Below are 17,614 nucleotides of genomic sequence, written 5' to 3'. Positions count from 1 at the left end.
ATTTTATATGAATAGTAAGTTGTACATAACATATTTGCAGTTTCATGTGCAATCATCTTTTTTATTATACTGTGTTATGGAAATGGTTGTTTTATTCCACAAATTAAAAATAAAATAAATTTCTAAAAAATATCAAACTTAAGAGTTATGATTTTATCCTCCAGGTCAGAGGTGTTAAACATGTGGGCTTCTGGTTGGCAACACTCCAGGGTGCAGTCCAAACCAAATTAAAATGTAACTGGGAAATATTTAACAAAATGAAAATACTGTAAAATATAGATATTATATTTTAAAACTAAAGTCAATATGTGGCGGGATCCTTATGCAGTTTGGTGGCCTCTATTTCTATTTGAGTTTAACACCAATGCTCTGTGTAGCAAGTTCTAGTGGACAACAACTTCAAAATCAGTCAACAATGTGATATGAGCAGCAAAACAGATGTGATCTTAGGCTACAAAGGATCCTGGTGCCCAAACTAGAAAGACAAGAGTCTCATTTTATACTGTCCTAGTCATGGAGTACTGTGTTCAGTTCTGGGGGCTACATTTTAGGAAGGACATTGATAAGCAAGAGAATATCCAGAGGAAGGTGCTCAGGATGAAGAGGACGACCATGAGTATGCAGTGAGAATAACTGAAGGAATTGAGAATGTTTTGCCTGGAGAAGAAAAGATTTACGGAGGACATGAAAGCTATCCAATTATCTGAAGGGGTATTAGAAGAAGGATTATACATATGCTCTGAACCTCAAGAGGGTGGAAAATAGGAATGAGTGAAAGTTGGTGAGAAGCAAATTTAGACTTGCGGTAAGGAAAAAAAATTCCTACCATTTAGAAATAAAGGTGGGATTTGCTGTCTTGGGAGGCAGGTGGTTTTCCCATCATAAAAGGTTGACAAGAAAATACAGAATGACTACTTCTTGGGTATTTTTATAGAGCGGTTTTCTGTTCATCTACAGGTTCAACTAGTGGCTTCTAAGGTTCCTTCAAATTCTGAGTTCAGTCAACTTGTGATCTGAGCAAGTCAGTGATGTGATCAGAACCCTGCACTGGGAAGATTACTCTGAATGCTATGTGAAGGGTTTAATGGGGAAGTGAATAGGTAGGCATCTGTTGTAGGCATCTGTAACAACAGCCTACGTAGATGATGCAAACTTCAACCAGGGCAGTGGCAGTAAGAGTAGTGTAGAAGATACAGGTGCAAGAGATGCTGTGAAAGTATAATCAACATAATTTGGCAAACGATGGCTATGGAGGATGAGAAAAAAGGGGAGAATCAGAAATAACTCTGAGATTTCAATCTGGGAGGATTGTGGTATTGTGAAGAAAAAAAAGAAGTTGGGAAAGTAGGTGTAGGGCAAATGATGATGACTCTGGCTTTGCATGGCCTGAGGTGTTAGGAGGTGCAGGCCTGAATCTTATTTAAGGAATTAGGGTAGGATATAAAGATTTGGGAGTTGCCTGTGTAGAGGAGATAACTAAACTTGTAGAAACAAATGAGGATATCGGGGAACGCTAGGGCAGAAGAAATGATGAGAAAATAGGGCAGAGCTCTGGGGTAATAATCGCTTAGATGGCAGGAGGATGATGAATCAACTTGGCAAAGGAAACCAAGAAGGATCAGTCTTTTTGAAAAAGATAAACTAGGGGACAGCTAGGTGGCGCAGTGGAGAGAGCACTGGCCCTAGAGTTAGGAGGACCTGAACTCAAAGTCAGCTTCAGACACGTATTTCCTAGCTGTGTGACTTTGGGCAAGTCATTTAAACCTAACTGCCTCACAAAAAAAAAAAAAAGATAAACTAAAGTACTACAAAAGAAATTCAGACATTTTAAGGACATAGGTCATGTTTAACATCATTACTTACACTCTTTTGTGACAGACTAAAGAATAAAGAAACCATTATTTCACAACACATAATTACCTTTTTTGTTTATCACAAACAATATTATAAGCCAAATTATTCATCATAGTTATTGTTACCATTGTCTTAAGGTTTTTTGTTGTATAATATATATAATACATTGTGTTCCACTGAATATCAAAATTTCTTTAATTTCTAAGTTTAAATAACACTCATTGGTCTAAAGGTCTAAAGCATGGTCTAAATAATACTCATTGGTCTAAAGCATGTCTAAAGGGAAAAACATAATCCAAATATCTCTACTTTGCCAAATAAACTTTTAAATTTTAAATTGATTAGATGTTTTATATTACATAGGCCTGGCTTTTGTTTTTTTCACTAGAAGTATAAAAAATGGTGAACTAATCCAAACTATTCATTATTTTTAGTCTTTTCATATAATATTGACAATTCACTTGAGAGACTATATAATACCTCATTATTTGGTCCAGCAACTGAAGAAGCCAAGGAATCCTCAAGGTCTTCTGGTAATACTGAAACATTTTCCCTAGAAACAATTGCCACTAGTCCACTGTTCCTAGAGAAAAAAACTGGAAGACCAGCACAGGAACCAGCTCCCAAAATACTATCTCCTAAAAGAAAGAAAGACATAATGATAAAGGTTATGTAACAGAAAGGAAATATTTTTCACAAAATATTTTATAGTTCATAAATTTTCCTTAATCACAAATAAAACTTCACCTGCTAACCATGATGTAATCAATTAAACATTAATGAAAGGTATTAAAAAACTTTTAAAGATAATTATATTTCAAAACTTATTTTTTCCTCTTTAGTATTTCTGCAAACCAACACTCCAGATCTTTGAGGCAATGAAATGGGAAAGGCGATGGACTGAGAATTAGCAGGGATGCTGGACATGCTGGTGCACACCTAGAAAACCTGCTAATTTGGGAGGCTGACGGCAGTCAATCTCTTGAATTTGAGAGTTGTGAGGTATAGTGTGCTAAGCCAACTGGGTGGCTGTACGATGTCAACACAAAGCCCGGAGAGAGAAAAACCAGTCCAGGTCCGAAATAAAATAGGTCAAAGCTCCCAACCCAATCAGTAGTGGGATCAGGTCTATGAGTAACCATTGTATTTTCAACCTAGACAAGAGGAGACCTGGTCCTTAAAAAAAAAAAAAGTTTTAATTAAAAAAAAAAGTCTATAGAACCGAGTTAAAATCTGGGTTCCTGACAATTATTAGTGTGACCAGGGCTAGTCACTCCTATGAATTCAGTTTGCTCATCTTTAGCATGATGATAATAAATAACACTGGTGTTACTTACTTCTTAAGACTGCCGTAAAGCTAAAAGCACCATATAAATATTGTTTTTCAAAGTAGAAGAGGCAGTTTGGTGCAACACAAAGAGCCCTGGGGAAAACCTCCAGTCAGGGAGCCCTGGCTCTCATTCTGGCTCTTCCACCAATGAGGTCTGCTGTATGATTTTATCCAAGTTGCTTAACTTCCTGGGACTTCAATTTACTTCTCTGAGAAATTAGGGGTTTATTTTAAATCACCTCTAACATTTCTTCCTAAAAGTCATAATGGTGGATATAAAAAGCTGGTTCTGTGTCCTTCCTTCTTAAAGATGATCACACTACTACAGTAACAAAAAAGATAGCAAGTTGATATATAGTGCCTTATGGCAAAGTGGGGGTCTTGGAGACTGGGTATGCAGAATTTCATAGAATTATGGACTCTACTTTCCAATTTTATCCATCTTGCCAAAAGTAATTTGATAATATTTACATAGTACCTACCATGACCAGACCACTGTAATAGGCTTTCTTCACCTCTTATTTATCAGTTTCTTTCCTAGCTGCTTCTTTCCTCTAGAGAAAATATTATTATTTTCTTCCTCTTAACAGCATGAAAATTTTACCACAGCTTCCCCCCCCCCCCCCAAGTAAAAGGGTGACATCCATTACGGAAGTAGAGATAAGTGTCTTGTAAGCCTTTGAGGACACTATATATGGAGAACCATTAGACTAAAAAATAAAGTAAAAGAATGGTAAAGATGATTAATAAGTATAAGTCATGCTTCCTGTAACTACTACTTTTACCATGAGCACTGAAGATAATTTTCTCTTGAGGTAATGAACATCTTCCAGTTCCTGTGGAACAGGCAAAGACAGCATTTTCACCATAGAGATAGGCAGCCTGGTTTGAAAAATCAGGGACCAACAATCGGGACATCACCAGTTCTTCAGACTGAATAATTTCATTTAAGATTCCAAAAAAGCAAAGAAAAAGAAAATTACCTTTTTTGTGTGCTTAGCTACCTATTTCGTGTTATATGTGAATCTATACAAGAACAAAATATTTAAAAATTTAAGCCTAAGTCAAAAAGTCACTTACAATAAATGAGCCACAGACAACTTCAAAAATAAGTTTATACACAAGTGTACAGGAAAAAATACCATTTATAACCAGAAAATCTAAAAATTAATTCTATCAGTAAATAATAGCTGACAATCATAAAGTACCTGAATGTATATTGTGCTTTACAAATATTACTTCATTTGAGGATAACAAAAATTCTCTAATGTAGTTTGCTATTATCCCCAATTTACAGATAAGAAAACTGAGGGTGTCTGAGGCAAGATCTGAACTACAGTCTTCCCAACTGCAAGTCCAGTGCTTTATGCACAGAGTCACCTAGCTGCCTAATTCCTAGATAGCAAACATAAGCATTATCCTCACAATTTTACAGGTGAGGAAATTGAGGCACAAAGGGGGTAAATGTAGGGAGCCAAAATTTGAATGCAGATCTTCCTGACTCCAAGTCTAACACTAAAATCTTCTAGTAAATGTGAGTTTTTTTTTTAAATCAAATAATTCAAAATATTTAATATAATTTAAAATAATTAATTTATTGATTTAATTTAGAACTGACATTAGCATAGGACATTTTTATTCTTATTTCCCTGGCCAAAAACCTGAGGCACAGGAAAACTAAGCAACCTGTCCAAGTTCATACAACAAGTCAGTGACAGAATTAGAAACAAAACCAGGTTGATTCTCAATCAATCACTAATCCAAAGGATGATCAAATTATCAGATGAGCTATTGTTGTTTACAGGCAACATTTTGCTTTCTAGTTTTACATAAGGTATTAAAATATGTTAGGGTTTTATTAAACTGATTCTATAATAAGAATTCAAATTTTGAAAAAGTCTCACAAAATGCATGGTTTAATATTTTAGCAATTTTCATATGAAAGTCTTTAAAAACTAAATGAAAAGACTATAGTACACAATTTAATTTACACTGATAAATTTTGACTTTAATGGTCCTGACTTTTGATGGCTTCTGCTAGAACTTTCATAAAGGTCTGGTTCTGCTCCTATTTGTCTGATCACGGCTCAGTCTCCTTTCTCATGATGCCTGTCCTGGCCTCTCTGGTAGAATGTACCTTACAGCTCCACCCTGGGTCCTCTTCTCTCATCTCTAACCTCTCTCTTTTAGTGATTTTAACAGCTCCCACAGGGTTGGGCTGTCATCTCTGTATATATGACAAATCTACATATTCAGCCCCTAGCTCTCTCACCTGAGCTCCAGGCCTGAGTCACCAAGTGACTCCTGGATATCTCTACCTAAATGATCAATGACCATCTCAAACTGAATATGTTCAAAAATAGAACTCATCTTCTCTCCAAACCAGAAGTTCTTGATCTTTTTGTGTCACAGAACCCTCTAGCAGTCTGTTAAAGAGCCCCTCTCAAAATAATGTGTTTAAGAACATGAAAATTACATAGAGAAAACCACTTACACTGAAATACAGTTATCGAAGTAAAAAAACAAAACAAGTCCACAGACCCAAGGCTAAGAACCCCTGCCCTAAACTCACCCTTCTTCCCAACCTTTCTATTTCTGTAGAGGATATGACCATGTTTCCAGTCACCCAAGTTCTTAACCTCAGTCATCCTGACTCTTCACTCTCTCATCTGCCACACTAAATCAGATGTTGAGTCTCATCAACTCTATCTCCAAAACATTTCTCACATTCCTCTCCTTTCTCTATTTGGCATTTAAAGCTCTCCCCAACTTTTCCAGTCTTCTTACACCACTCCCCTCCACAAACTCCATGATCCAGTCACAATGGCCTACTTACTCCCCCATAACCATAACACTCCATTTTCCATCTCCATGTCTTGTACGTGGTGCGTCCTATGTCCAGAATGCTCTGCTCTCACACATCTGACCTTTAGTTCCCCAGCTTGCTTCAATATTCAGCCTAAATTTCATTTTCTGCAAAAGGTCCTTCCACACCCTGCCAACTTTCAGCACTTTCCCCTCTCAGATGACTTTGCACCTACTTTGTAAATAGTTTGCACATATCAAGCTATTTACATGTTATCTGTCTGAATATCACATAAAATGCTAAATAGTAAGGCTTATTTTTGCCTTTTTTTCCCTATCCCCAATGTTTAGCACACTATGATAAATGCTTGACTGACTAGATCGCCTCAGAAGTCCCAACAAACTCCAAGACTCTGTGATGTGGAAAAACAAAGATTTAAAGCAACAAGAGGCAGGTTTTCAATATTTTTAAACTAAGTGCATGAATATTTTCACCATCATTCAAAACAAAAATCACTGTAATTGTGTAATTCCAGGCTGATGATTTAAATAAAATTCCATACAATTCCTTACCTGAAAAGGTGGATTATACTGGGTAACTTCAACAGTAACTTCCCCAGAGAGTTGGTAGCCAGTGTCCTCTACTGTTATTAAAGAATAATACGTGAGACATGGACTATCTCCTGGGTGCCATGCTGATGCTAAAATCACGAGTCCATCACTATTCAATTAAAGAGAAAAAAACCTTCAATAGAATACCCAATCAGTCCTATAAATTCATTTATTACTATCTAGGGAAGAGAACACACAGCAATGGTGATTATTTGTTCAAGTCTGTGAAGTTTCTACTTAGCTGTTCATACCTCTTACCTCAGAAATTCAGGGTATCTTTTTAATCAATTACACAAATTTAAGCCACTGATTCTTCTGATTCGACACTTCCTGAACTAGCAAAAGAATCTTATTTCTTGCCCTCCCACCCCTAACATCCATTGGAAACACTAACACTTCTATTCAATGGTAAAAAAAAAAAAAACAACAAAACAAAAAGGCAACTTCTCACTAACACCAAAAATAAAATAAAATATAAAAATGAAAGAAAAGAATTACCATCCTTTACAAAACAGCACTGAATCTGAAATGAGTGAAATGCCTGACAAAAGTATCTGACTGCACTAGTAAACAAGTTCTGTGAGGTTTTATTTATTTATTTATTTATTTTAGTGAGGCAGTTGAGGTTAAGTGACTTGCCCAGAGTCACACAGCTGGTAAGTGTTATGTGTCTGAGGTTGGATTTGAATTCAGGTCCTCCTGACTTCAGGGCTGGTGCTCTATCCATTGAGCCACCTGGCTGCCCCTGTGAGGTATTTTCTAAAGCACACTTTGAGAATAAGAAATCCTAGTATGTATCTTAATTATAAGTCACACCTCAAATAATCTAAATTTTTCCAAGCTATATAAAATACAGGCATTTTCCTTATGAAAATTTTATATTCTAAAAAATGGATTTGTAAGTCAGCTATTTGGAACTCATGAAACATTTCCCATAAAAACAATATTATAAATGGTGGTTACCATCATAAAATCACAGATTAGATCGAGTTGGAAAGATGTTAGAGATCATGTAGCCTAGCCCCTTTGTTTACAGACGAAGCCTTGAGAGGGGTAAAGAGTTTGAAGTTTATCTGTGAAACAGAAGTGTCAGAATTTGAACCCAGGCTCTCTGATTCTAAATCCTGAGCAATGTTTCCTATGATACACCATTACTAAAAAGCTAGCCCAGATCTGTCTATAGAAGACAGTCTGGCTGAACTTTAGTACTTGAACAGTACTTTTATGTGAAATGTCACTTTGAGTTTCACGTTGGAATACAATTATATTTACTCCCCTTCTCTTCCACACTAAGAGAAGGAAGCAGGCACAGCACTGCTGAGACTGCCTGCAACACTGGGAAATGTGAATAAGAAAAGGATCCAAATACCTCCAGCGACAGTGTTACTGTTAGATGAGTCTCTGTTGGTTGGTGTGACCAGAATGTTTTTACAAAGTTGGATATTCATGTCAGAGACTAACAATGCACAAAATGTGGAATCAAAAAGACCATTCAGCTAGATAAAATATGGAACATGTGGAAAGGGAAGAGGAAAAAGAAAGGGAAAGAATGCTCATCATTTTACAATAGCATCACTGATCTTTACAAACTGCTACTATCCTTTCTTCCTTGTAAAAATTAACTGCTTACCAATTCTGCTGCAAATCCAAGTATTCAATGTTGATACCCCCTTTGATTTCTTCATAATTACTTTCTGACCCCTAGAGCAAGACATGGATTACAATAATAAACATAATTAAATTTTTAAAAAACAAACAGGTTAATCAATGATCGAAGTGTTCCTAGATTTTTGTTAACTGAACATTATTCTTCGATTTTGTGAAAGTGACTTGTATGTACTCTTGTACAGAAGTGCTACATGGTGAGGTGCTCTATAGAAGTGCTACATTCTCTTTAAAGATAAAGAGAATCAAAATTAATTTTGTTTTGAGAATTTTCAGATACTCTAAAATAACTGGAGGCAACTTCCTCTTAGGAGAAGGACTATCAATAGAGAATGGTGCAGAGGTTGCCAAACATAGTCACTACATCGCTTATTTTTGACTCTTTTTCTTTATTACAAGAAGGTTCAATGCCTGGGGGTAGAGGGTGTTGGGGATATACAGAAGTGAATTATGTAAAAACAAAAGGTAACAATAAAACATTTTTTAAAGATAAATAAAAGCAATGCAAGGTGTCAGTCACAAAAACAAAGCTGAAAAAATCCACTGGAGAACAGTTTCTCCCTTACCCAAATTGCATCTGTGATGTTCTCCTTAAGGGCTTTATTTATGTCCCAACTTTGGCCTTGTCTTTCTGAAGTATTGTCTATTTCCCATTTGCTTAGGGTTGAACTTGTGAGGGTATAATAACTCGCCTTCTCTTTATCCCAGAGGACACCGGAAAGCTGTAGAGAAACGTCATTCTTAAGTCAGTTATATGAAATACAATTTTTATCACAAACTCCAAATATATTATGGTTTTTGGCTATTTATATAATTCCAGCACAATCATTTCTGAGATAAGACCTTATAAAAGGGGGGCAGCTAGGTGGCGCACTGGATAGAGTACCAGCCCTGCGGTCAGGAGGACCTGAGTTCAAATCTGATCTCAGACGCTTGACACCAGCTGTGTGACTCTGGGTAAATCACTTAACTCCAACTGCCTCACCAAAAAACAAAACAAACAAACAAAAAGATCTTATAAAACTACAGCTTTCAGAACTGTATAGATTTACTTTGGTAATTAGAAATTTGGCTTTTAACCAGTATTTTAACTTAGGTTTTAACTTTTAACTCAGGTATTATGGTTATTATGTACTTAGAACAATAAATAAATATCTATATGTATAATAATTATTAGAATCTGTTAGAGGTAACAGATTCTATAGTCAACTTTAAATATATTTTTATTAAAATAATTTTATTTTGGGGCAGCTAGGTGGCACAGTGGATAGAGCACGGGTCCTGAAGTCAGGAGGACCTGAGTTCAAATCCGGCCTCAGACCAAACACTTGACACGTACTAGTTGTGTGACCTCGGGCAAGTCACTTAACCCCAATTGCCTTACCAAAAAAACAAAACGAAACAAAAAAAAAAGAAAAAAAATAATTTTATTTTTAAGAATATTATAAATTTAGAATATGGTTTTAAAGTTATACAAAATACTGATAGATATAACATTTGGTCACTTTGATGGCCTATGCAGATGAGTCCTTAATAAATATTATTTGATGAGGATTCAGAGTTGTACTTCTTGAGTGATTCTATAAGACTGTACTACTACTAAAGAGAAAAATATATTAAGTCATCAGAACTTTAGATTTAAGTAGAAAACTTATTAGTCCTTTTTAAAGTCCTTTTACCTTCATTTTTCAAACTTACTGTGTGGTCACTGCTGGGAGATAAAATTCCTAAAAGAGAAGAAACTCTTCGACCAATTCCTGAAAGCATGCCTTGACCCTGTGGAAGGACATGTTGATGAATCTTGCTTAAGTTATCAGGTATCAATCGAATTAGCTGGGTCCTTGAAGAGGCCAAAATAAAGCTTCCACCCTAAGAAAAAAGTAACACTGCAATCAAAATAACTTCTAACATGGAAACTTTCGAAGAAAATGAATAATAATTAAAAAAATGCTTTCCACAAGCAAAATCATATGCATCCTAAAACTAATTTTTAAAGTATTAAAAGTGAAAAGTCTTGTTGTTTTTGTCAAAATACATAGCAGCTCACACAAATTTTGCAGAAAAAAAAGATTTTCTGCATAAAAACCCCCAATTTCTGAGTCATAATCTCTATTTTTGTAAAGATTGTTCAATTATAAATTTAATACATCAATGATTAAATCTAATGATAATATTGTTAAGTTCACTAATCATAAGGAAAAGCTATTCTTCCAAATTTATACTGTGACTTCTAGTCACCTGATAAAAATAACCTGTTCCTCCAAAATGCTGTTTAAAACAATCCCAGCCTATCATGTGTTAGAATTCTATTATAGTATTCACTCCCCATACTAACAGGTCAAGATGTAGGCTTGAATTGAAGCCTTTCCCCAGACTACCTCACTGCTTTTCTTTCTTCTGCTTTCCTGGCATATCTGGTCTGATCAGTGGTCTCATTTTTCAACTATCCAACTTATGTCTCTCAGATGCCCCACATACATTTCTGACACAAAGGAAAATATGCACCATACCTGCACAGCTGTCAGAAAACTCCACACCTTGTCTATACTTCCAAAGTCGACAGCAGTCTCTACATAGCTGTCTTCATGCACAAGGCTGGGCCAATATCGAACAGATCCTTCTCTGGTGGCAACCATTACTGCCACAGACTTGAAATTAAATTATATTAAAACACACTTAGCAATTATAATATATAGGAAAACTTCTGATGTAATGATTTCAAAATGTTGACAAAGATGGTAGTTTATAATATGAATACTGGAAAAGGTTAAATAAAAGCTGTGTACATATTTTTGCTTTTGATTCAGACTTGTGGCTTTGCAGAGAACCCCCTGAGTGGAAACTCCTTCCATCAATTCTAACTTAAGTCAGGAACACTTTGTTATTTTTTTTAAATAATATTTCACTTTTTTCCAATTACACGTAAACATAATTTTTAACATCCATTTTTTTTTAAACTTTGAGTTCGAAATTTTCTCCCTCCCCTCTAAGATGGTAAGCAATTTGATACAGGTTATATACACACAATCATGAAAAACGTATTTCCATATTAATAGTCATGTTGTAAAAGAAGAAACAGACCAACAACAAAAAAAAACCCATGAAAAAATAAAGTGAAAAACAGTATGCTTCAATCTGTATTCAGACTCCATCAGTTCTTTTTCTGGAGGTGGACAGCATTTTTCAAAATGAGTCCTTGGGGACTGTCTTGGATCACTGTATTGCTGAGAAAAGCTAAGTCATTCACAGATGATCATCATACAATATTGTTGTTACTGTGTATTCTCCTGGTTCTACTCACTTCACTCAGTATCAGTCCATGAAAGTCTTTCCAGGTTTTTCTGAAGTCTGCCTGCTCCTCATTTCTTACAGCACAATAGTATTCCATTACTATCATATACTACAACTTGTTTAGTCATTCCCCAATTGATGAGCATCTCTTCAAGTTCCAATTCTTTGCCACCCCAAAAAGAGCTGCTATAAATATTTTTTGCACAAACAGGTCCTTTTCTCTTTTTTTTTGTCTTTGGGATACAGACCTAGTAGTGGTATCCTTGGATCAAAGGGTATGCACAGCTTGATTTGCTCATTGGGCACAGTTCCAAACTGCTCTCCAGAATGTTTGGATCAGTTCACAACTCTACCAACAATGCATTAGAGGAACACTTTAAGTTTGATTTGTTTAATAAATGTTTATGTTATTTACCTGAATAGAATGGACTTTACAGGTTGCAGGGTGGGAGAGGGCTACCAAATCAGCACTCCACGGGAAATCACTGGGTGGTAGCTGAAGTTCTTTGCAAACCGATAACTGTAAGAAAGTACCAAAATATATGACTCCTCTGATCAAACAGAAATATACATGAGATTTCTGTCCTTTCTCTTCTGTTCTGAACTCTGATCCACTGCTCAAAATTGCTACATTACACACGTGCCAAGTGAGTCAAACTTTGTTACCACTTCCCTTTACTCCTTAAGGAAAACAGGCCCTTCACCTCAAGGCCAGGAGTACCCTCTCAGACGCCATCCACAGAGGTATCCTGGGGAGATGGGGCCTGGCAACCTTGACTTCAGCCCTCACCTCCTTAGCAGCCATAGCTCCTTGAAGATCCAGACAAGTTTTCCCCACAGTCCTTGGCTCTGTCATATGACTCCATATCAGAAACTCTAGAGTTTTACTCATGAAAATAACACTAAGAAAGAGGCATTATCATCTGCTTTGCCACTACATCCTTCTAAGGACCACTGAGCCCTGCAATCAGACTTGCAGCTGCAATTGGCCCCACTAGACCGTGAACTCCTTGAGGGCAAGCCTGTTTTACTTTTCTGTTTGTATCCCCAGTACCTCACAGTGCTTTGCACATAGAGTTTAAAAAATGCTTTTTCATTTATTCTTTGCAGTTTAAATTACAAAATATTTTTTAAAATCCAACTTTCATCTTACTATTATTATTTTAAAACAAAGTAGCTCAAAGAAATAACTAAAGAAGTATGTTAGCCACTATAACAACTGCTTGGCTACTGTAATTATTTCCTTTTCCTTTAAAAATTAACTAGTGTCTTCTCAGTTGGTTTGTTTGTTTGCATGTAAAGTTAATTCTTAATTATTATTTAATTTCACGCTTTTGATTGTCTCTTTCCTGTCTCTCTTGGCTAGGCACCAAGAATTCTTCCTAACTTGTTTAGTGGGACCGTTTGCCCAATGATACTATTTCCATGATAGCAAAGAAGTCATCTAACTTTGAAAGCAGTGGGCAGAAAGAAGTGAAGCCACATGAGTAATGTATGAGAGGAACTACAATAGTCAGAAAGTCAGGAGCTATGGATTACCTTTACATTTAGACAAATTTATGCTCCCTCTGCTATTAGAATGGCTTTAAATTACCTTTAAAATTTTATTAAACATTGTACAATATCTTTAATAGCTCCAATCCTATGGCAGGTTTTTTCTAGTTCTTACGTGAGAAGGCTTTAAAATCCTGGCTGAAAGACAGTGGAATCGGTCCAGCCCTCTTAAACAAATCTGCTCTCTTCAGTCTATCCTGCTCCATTTCCTATAAACTAATTTTGATAACACTGCTACCCAGACTTTGGCTTTGGTTATTGATACCCTGCCCCCTGCATTGGCTTTCAATTACTCCCTAATTGCCTACTGTTTCTGACTTGATCTCAGCATTCCTGACCAGTACATAGGAATGCTTTCCACTTCATTGTTCCAGATGTGACCATTTTCTGTGCTTTTGGCCAGATTTTCCTCAATCTGGAATACATTCATTAAAAATTTCTGTTTCTTTATTCAATTAAATTAACAGCCAATTAACAAACATGAATCTCAAGAATATGTTTGGAAATTCTAAAAAGGGGAAAAGGGAGAAATGACTCATCATATTATTTTCCAACATATCTGTATACATACACAGTATCATACAGTTACTTTACAAAACTAATAAATACATATATTCATAAAAAGTAATAATAAAAGTATTCATAAAGAATAGTTTTGCTTATTTCTAGCCAACATTTAAGCAAAATTTTTTTTCAACTATTTAATTACTTGTCTCTTCTTTACAAAGCTATTACCTTAGTGACTGGCGACTGACCAATCCTCCAAATAATGAGTCTTTCTTTGAAAACCAGCCATGCCCATCCACTTTCATCTATATGGACAGTCAACTGATCATCAGCTGAGAAAGAAAATGAAAATTATAAGACAAGCCTCAAAATAGCACTTCAAATACAGTAGAAGCTAGCAAAATTGCAAAATTCATGACATTACAGCAAAGCCATACTAGACTGTAAAGGGACTTAATTTAACCCAAAGGTAACTTAAACTAATGTGAAATTAATTAAAAAGAAAAAATATCCTTGGATGATTCAATTACTATCACTTATTTCCAAAATCATATCTTTTTTTTTATATGTATAATCACTTTAAAAAATACATCTAAGTAGCTATGTAAAATCCCAGAGAGAATTACTTTGAAAAAAGACCTTCCAGTAAAGGCCTCTAAAAAAGGGCCTCTATTTCCTTATCTTTTTTTTTTTTAAAAAAGGGTGGAACAGGGTAGTAAGACTAAGATATTCAATAAGCTGACTTTCAACCCTTACATTCTAGTATCATATATAAAACAGAACCCCCAAAATGATTTCATTAAACAGAATGTCAAGCATGCTTTTGGCAAAACTTAACTAGCATATTGATGTCACTCTATTATTTGGCAACAGAGAATAGTGATAACATGGACAAGTAAAATCTCTGATCACCTAAAAACTGTTTTCATTCATTCACAAGCTCTTTCCCATTGGAAAAAATCAGCTACGTGTTAATATTTATGGAAATTTTATTGATTTGAGTTTATCTCTCTCCCTTTATATGTGATAAAGGCTAATGATATTTGAGGACACATGAATCAGATGAAAAGGATGAAGGAAAAGAAAAACAAATGGCAGGGATAAATCCACAAATAGGATGATCAAATGCTATTTTTACTAGTTAGAACTATTTCTGCCCTGGAACTTTTTCATACTTTGAACGGATCCCAATTTTCATTTATTTTAAATAAAAAAAGTAGAACAGATCAAAACCCTCTATACACCACAAGGACTACATTCCTTAAAGTCCTGAAATATCAAGGCCATTTTAGGGGGACTCTTCGTGAGGAGCCAAAGGAGTGCTACCTATGCAAATCTACACAGTCCAATATGTCAGCACCATCTTCCCTGGGTCTCCATACTTGAAGGTCAACAAGTCTAATCTCATCACTGTTTCATTCATTAATACTGAAAAGAGGTAGAGAGGCTGGAATCTGTACCAGGGAAGTACTGTCCTCACTGTTGAGGTCATGGATGCCTAGAAATGTGGGAATCACTGATGACTGCAGATAACAGTGCACTCTTTTGATGATGGGGCCGCTGAACTGATGTGTTTTAAACTGATGGAATGCACTGGGCTTTACCTCTGTCATATTGGAGATGACTAGTTTATAAAGGGAGATATGTACCCCTAAGGAGCAAATTTAAACCTCCACTGAAGAAGGAGGTCATCTGGAGTGAACTGTGATATTTGGGATAACTGAACAAGGAGCTAAATATCAGGAACTGGCTCAAGAGTTCATCAAGAAAAATTCTAACCTGCAAGCTTCAAAACAGTCTTTCCGTGGCATTTCTAAAAGTCCAAGGGATCAAGGTTAGAACTAGATTTTAGGTGGAATAATTAGTTAAAATTAGTTTATGCATGCACTCCCGCACACACACACACATACACTCTCTCTCACTATATATATAATATGTATATATGCACACCTCCCCATATATGTATGTGTATAATACCATACATAATTGCCAAATCTAATGGCCTATTCTCAACCCTCATCCTTCTTGACTTCTCTGCAGCCTCTGACACTGTCCATCTCCCTCTTTCTCCTTGACACTCTCTTCTCTCTAGGTTTTCATGACACTGCTCTCTCCTGATTGTCTTCCCACTTGTTGAATTGCTTCTTTTCAGTCTCCCTGGCTGGATCGGTGTCCCCCAAGGTTCTATCCTGGGCCCTCTTCACTTCTTCCTCTCTATTATTTCACTTGGTGATCTCATTAGCTCCCACGAATTCAATCATCATTCCCATGCAGATGATTTTCAGATCTATTTATCCAGCCATATCTTCTCTCCTGACCTTCAGTCTCATATCTTCAACTACCTCCTGAACATTTTGAATGGGATATTCCATAGCCATCTTAAACTTATCATGTATGAAAGAGAACTCATATTCCTTCCGCAAAAATCTTCCTCTCAGAGCAGAACTCCAGCCTTGGAGTCAGGAGGATCTGAATTTAAATCTGGTCTCAGACACTTGACACTTACTAGATGTGTGACCCTGGGCAAGTCACTTAACCCCATTGCCTAGCCAAAAAGCAAAAAAAAAAAAAAATCCTCCTCTCCTCCTACCCTTCCTATTTCAAGAATACCGCCATCTTCCCAATCACCCAGGTTCACAATCTAGAGATCATCCTTGACTCCTCACTCTCTCCCTTCTCTCCCATATCCAATTTGTTGCCAAATCCCGTAGATTTTGCCATCATAACAACTATTATATATGCCCCCTTCTCTCTTTTAACATTGTCATCCCCCTGGTGCAGGTTTTCATCTCTTCATGCCTAAACTTAGCATAGCTTTCTGGTTGGTCTCCCTGCCCGAAGTCTCTCCCCACTCTGGTCCATGCTCCACTCAGTTATCAAATTGGTTTTCAAATATGAAATCCTGTTTGTCTTTTAAAGCCCTTCACAACCCGAGTCCATCCTATCTTTCCAGTCCTCTTATACCTTATACTCCTCTATCTATCCTGTGATGCAGTAACTTTTGCCTCATTGTATACTCAGTGTTCAGCACACTGTCTGGTACTTAATAAATGCTTATTGACTGATTAACTGTTCCTTGCACATGATACTCTATCTTCCAACTCCAGCATCTTCACTGGCAGGTAACCCCTCCTGAAATTTCTTCCCTCCTCATTTATCTCCTGGCTTCCCTAACTTCCTTCAAGTCCTGCCTTAAACTGTACCTTCTGCAAAATGCCTTTCCCAATCCTTCTTAATCTTAGTGACTTCCCTGAGATTATCTCCAATTTATCCTGTATATATCTTATTTATACATAGGTATTTGCATATTGTCTCTGCCATTAGACTGTGAGGTCCTTGAGGGCAAGGACTATTTTTTAACCCCTTTTTAAATTTTGTATCTCCAGTACTTAGCATAGACTATTTAAATATTTAATTCATGTAGAACGATGGTAGAAATTTTGATGTCTAAAAATTACTGCTGAAATCCTTTACAAAAATTCTAGGAAACCCCAGGGGCACTGTGACAGCACATGTGAATTAAAGTATAAATATTCCATTATTTAGGGAAAAACCAGCTAATCAAGTAAAGTCAGCAAGCATTTATTAAGTATCTACTATGTGCTAGGCACTATGCTAAATGCTGGGGATTCAAAGAAAGGCAAAAAACAACCCCTTCCCTCAAGGAGCTCACAACCTAATGGAGAGGCAATATGCAAACAACTATGTACAAACAGGGTAAGTAGGAGATAATCTCAGAGAAAAGGCACTGAGATTAAGGAGGACTGGGAAACACTTTTTCGGGAACGTAGGACTTTAGCTGAGACTTGACCGAAAATGAGGAAGCTAGGAGGTGGAGGAATTAGAAAGTTCCAAGCATAAGGATAGCCAGTGAAAATGCTCAGAGCTGAGAGATAGAGCATTATGTGCAAGGAACAGCAAGGAGGCCAGTGTCACAGTGTGGAGTATGTTGGAAGGTGAAATGTTAAGAAAACCAGAAAGGTCATAATTTGGAGC

The 17,614-nt window shown here is 36.4% G+C and overlaps 1 protein-coding gene across 1 annotated transcript in view; it reads right to left on the bottom strand.

Moving 5' to 3' along the window:
• Window positions 1–17,614, bottom strand: part of LOC114049493 (nuclear pore complex protein Nup133-like) — a 68,622-nt gene that overhangs the window by 42,953 nt on the left and 8,055 nt on the right. Inside the window, exons 3-11 of the mRNA XM_027870733.1 lie at window positions 13,847–13,950; window positions 11,973–12,077; window positions 10,777–10,914; window positions 9,965–10,135; window positions 8,833–8,988; window positions 8,232–8,302; window positions 6,563–6,710; window positions 3,970–4,117; window positions 2,335–2,492 (exon numbers count right to left, since the gene is read on the bottom strand). Of these exons, the coding sequence (XP_027726534.1) occupies window positions 2,335–2,492; window positions 3,970–4,117; window positions 6,563–6,710; window positions 8,232–8,302; window positions 8,833–8,988; window positions 9,965–10,135; window positions 10,777–10,914; window positions 11,973–12,077; window positions 13,847–13,950 (1,199 nt within the window). The remainder of the gene's footprint in view (window positions 1–2,334; window positions 2,493–3,969; window positions 4,118–6,562; window positions 6,711–8,231; window positions 8,303–8,832; window positions 8,989–9,964; window positions 10,136–10,776; window positions 10,915–11,972; window positions 12,078–13,846; window positions 13,951–17,614) is intronic.

The sequence above is a fragment of the Vombatus ursinus genome, unplaced genomic scaffold (assembly GCF_900497805.2).
Source record: "Vombatus ursinus unplaced genomic scaffold, bare-nosed wombat genome assembly UNPS02014798.1, whole genome shotgun sequence".
In the NCBI taxonomy this organism is placed as follows: Eukaryota; Metazoa; Chordata; class Mammalia; order Diprotodontia; family Vombatidae; genus Vombatus; species Vombatus ursinus.
This window is presented reverse-complemented; position numbering and strand designations above follow the sequence as displayed.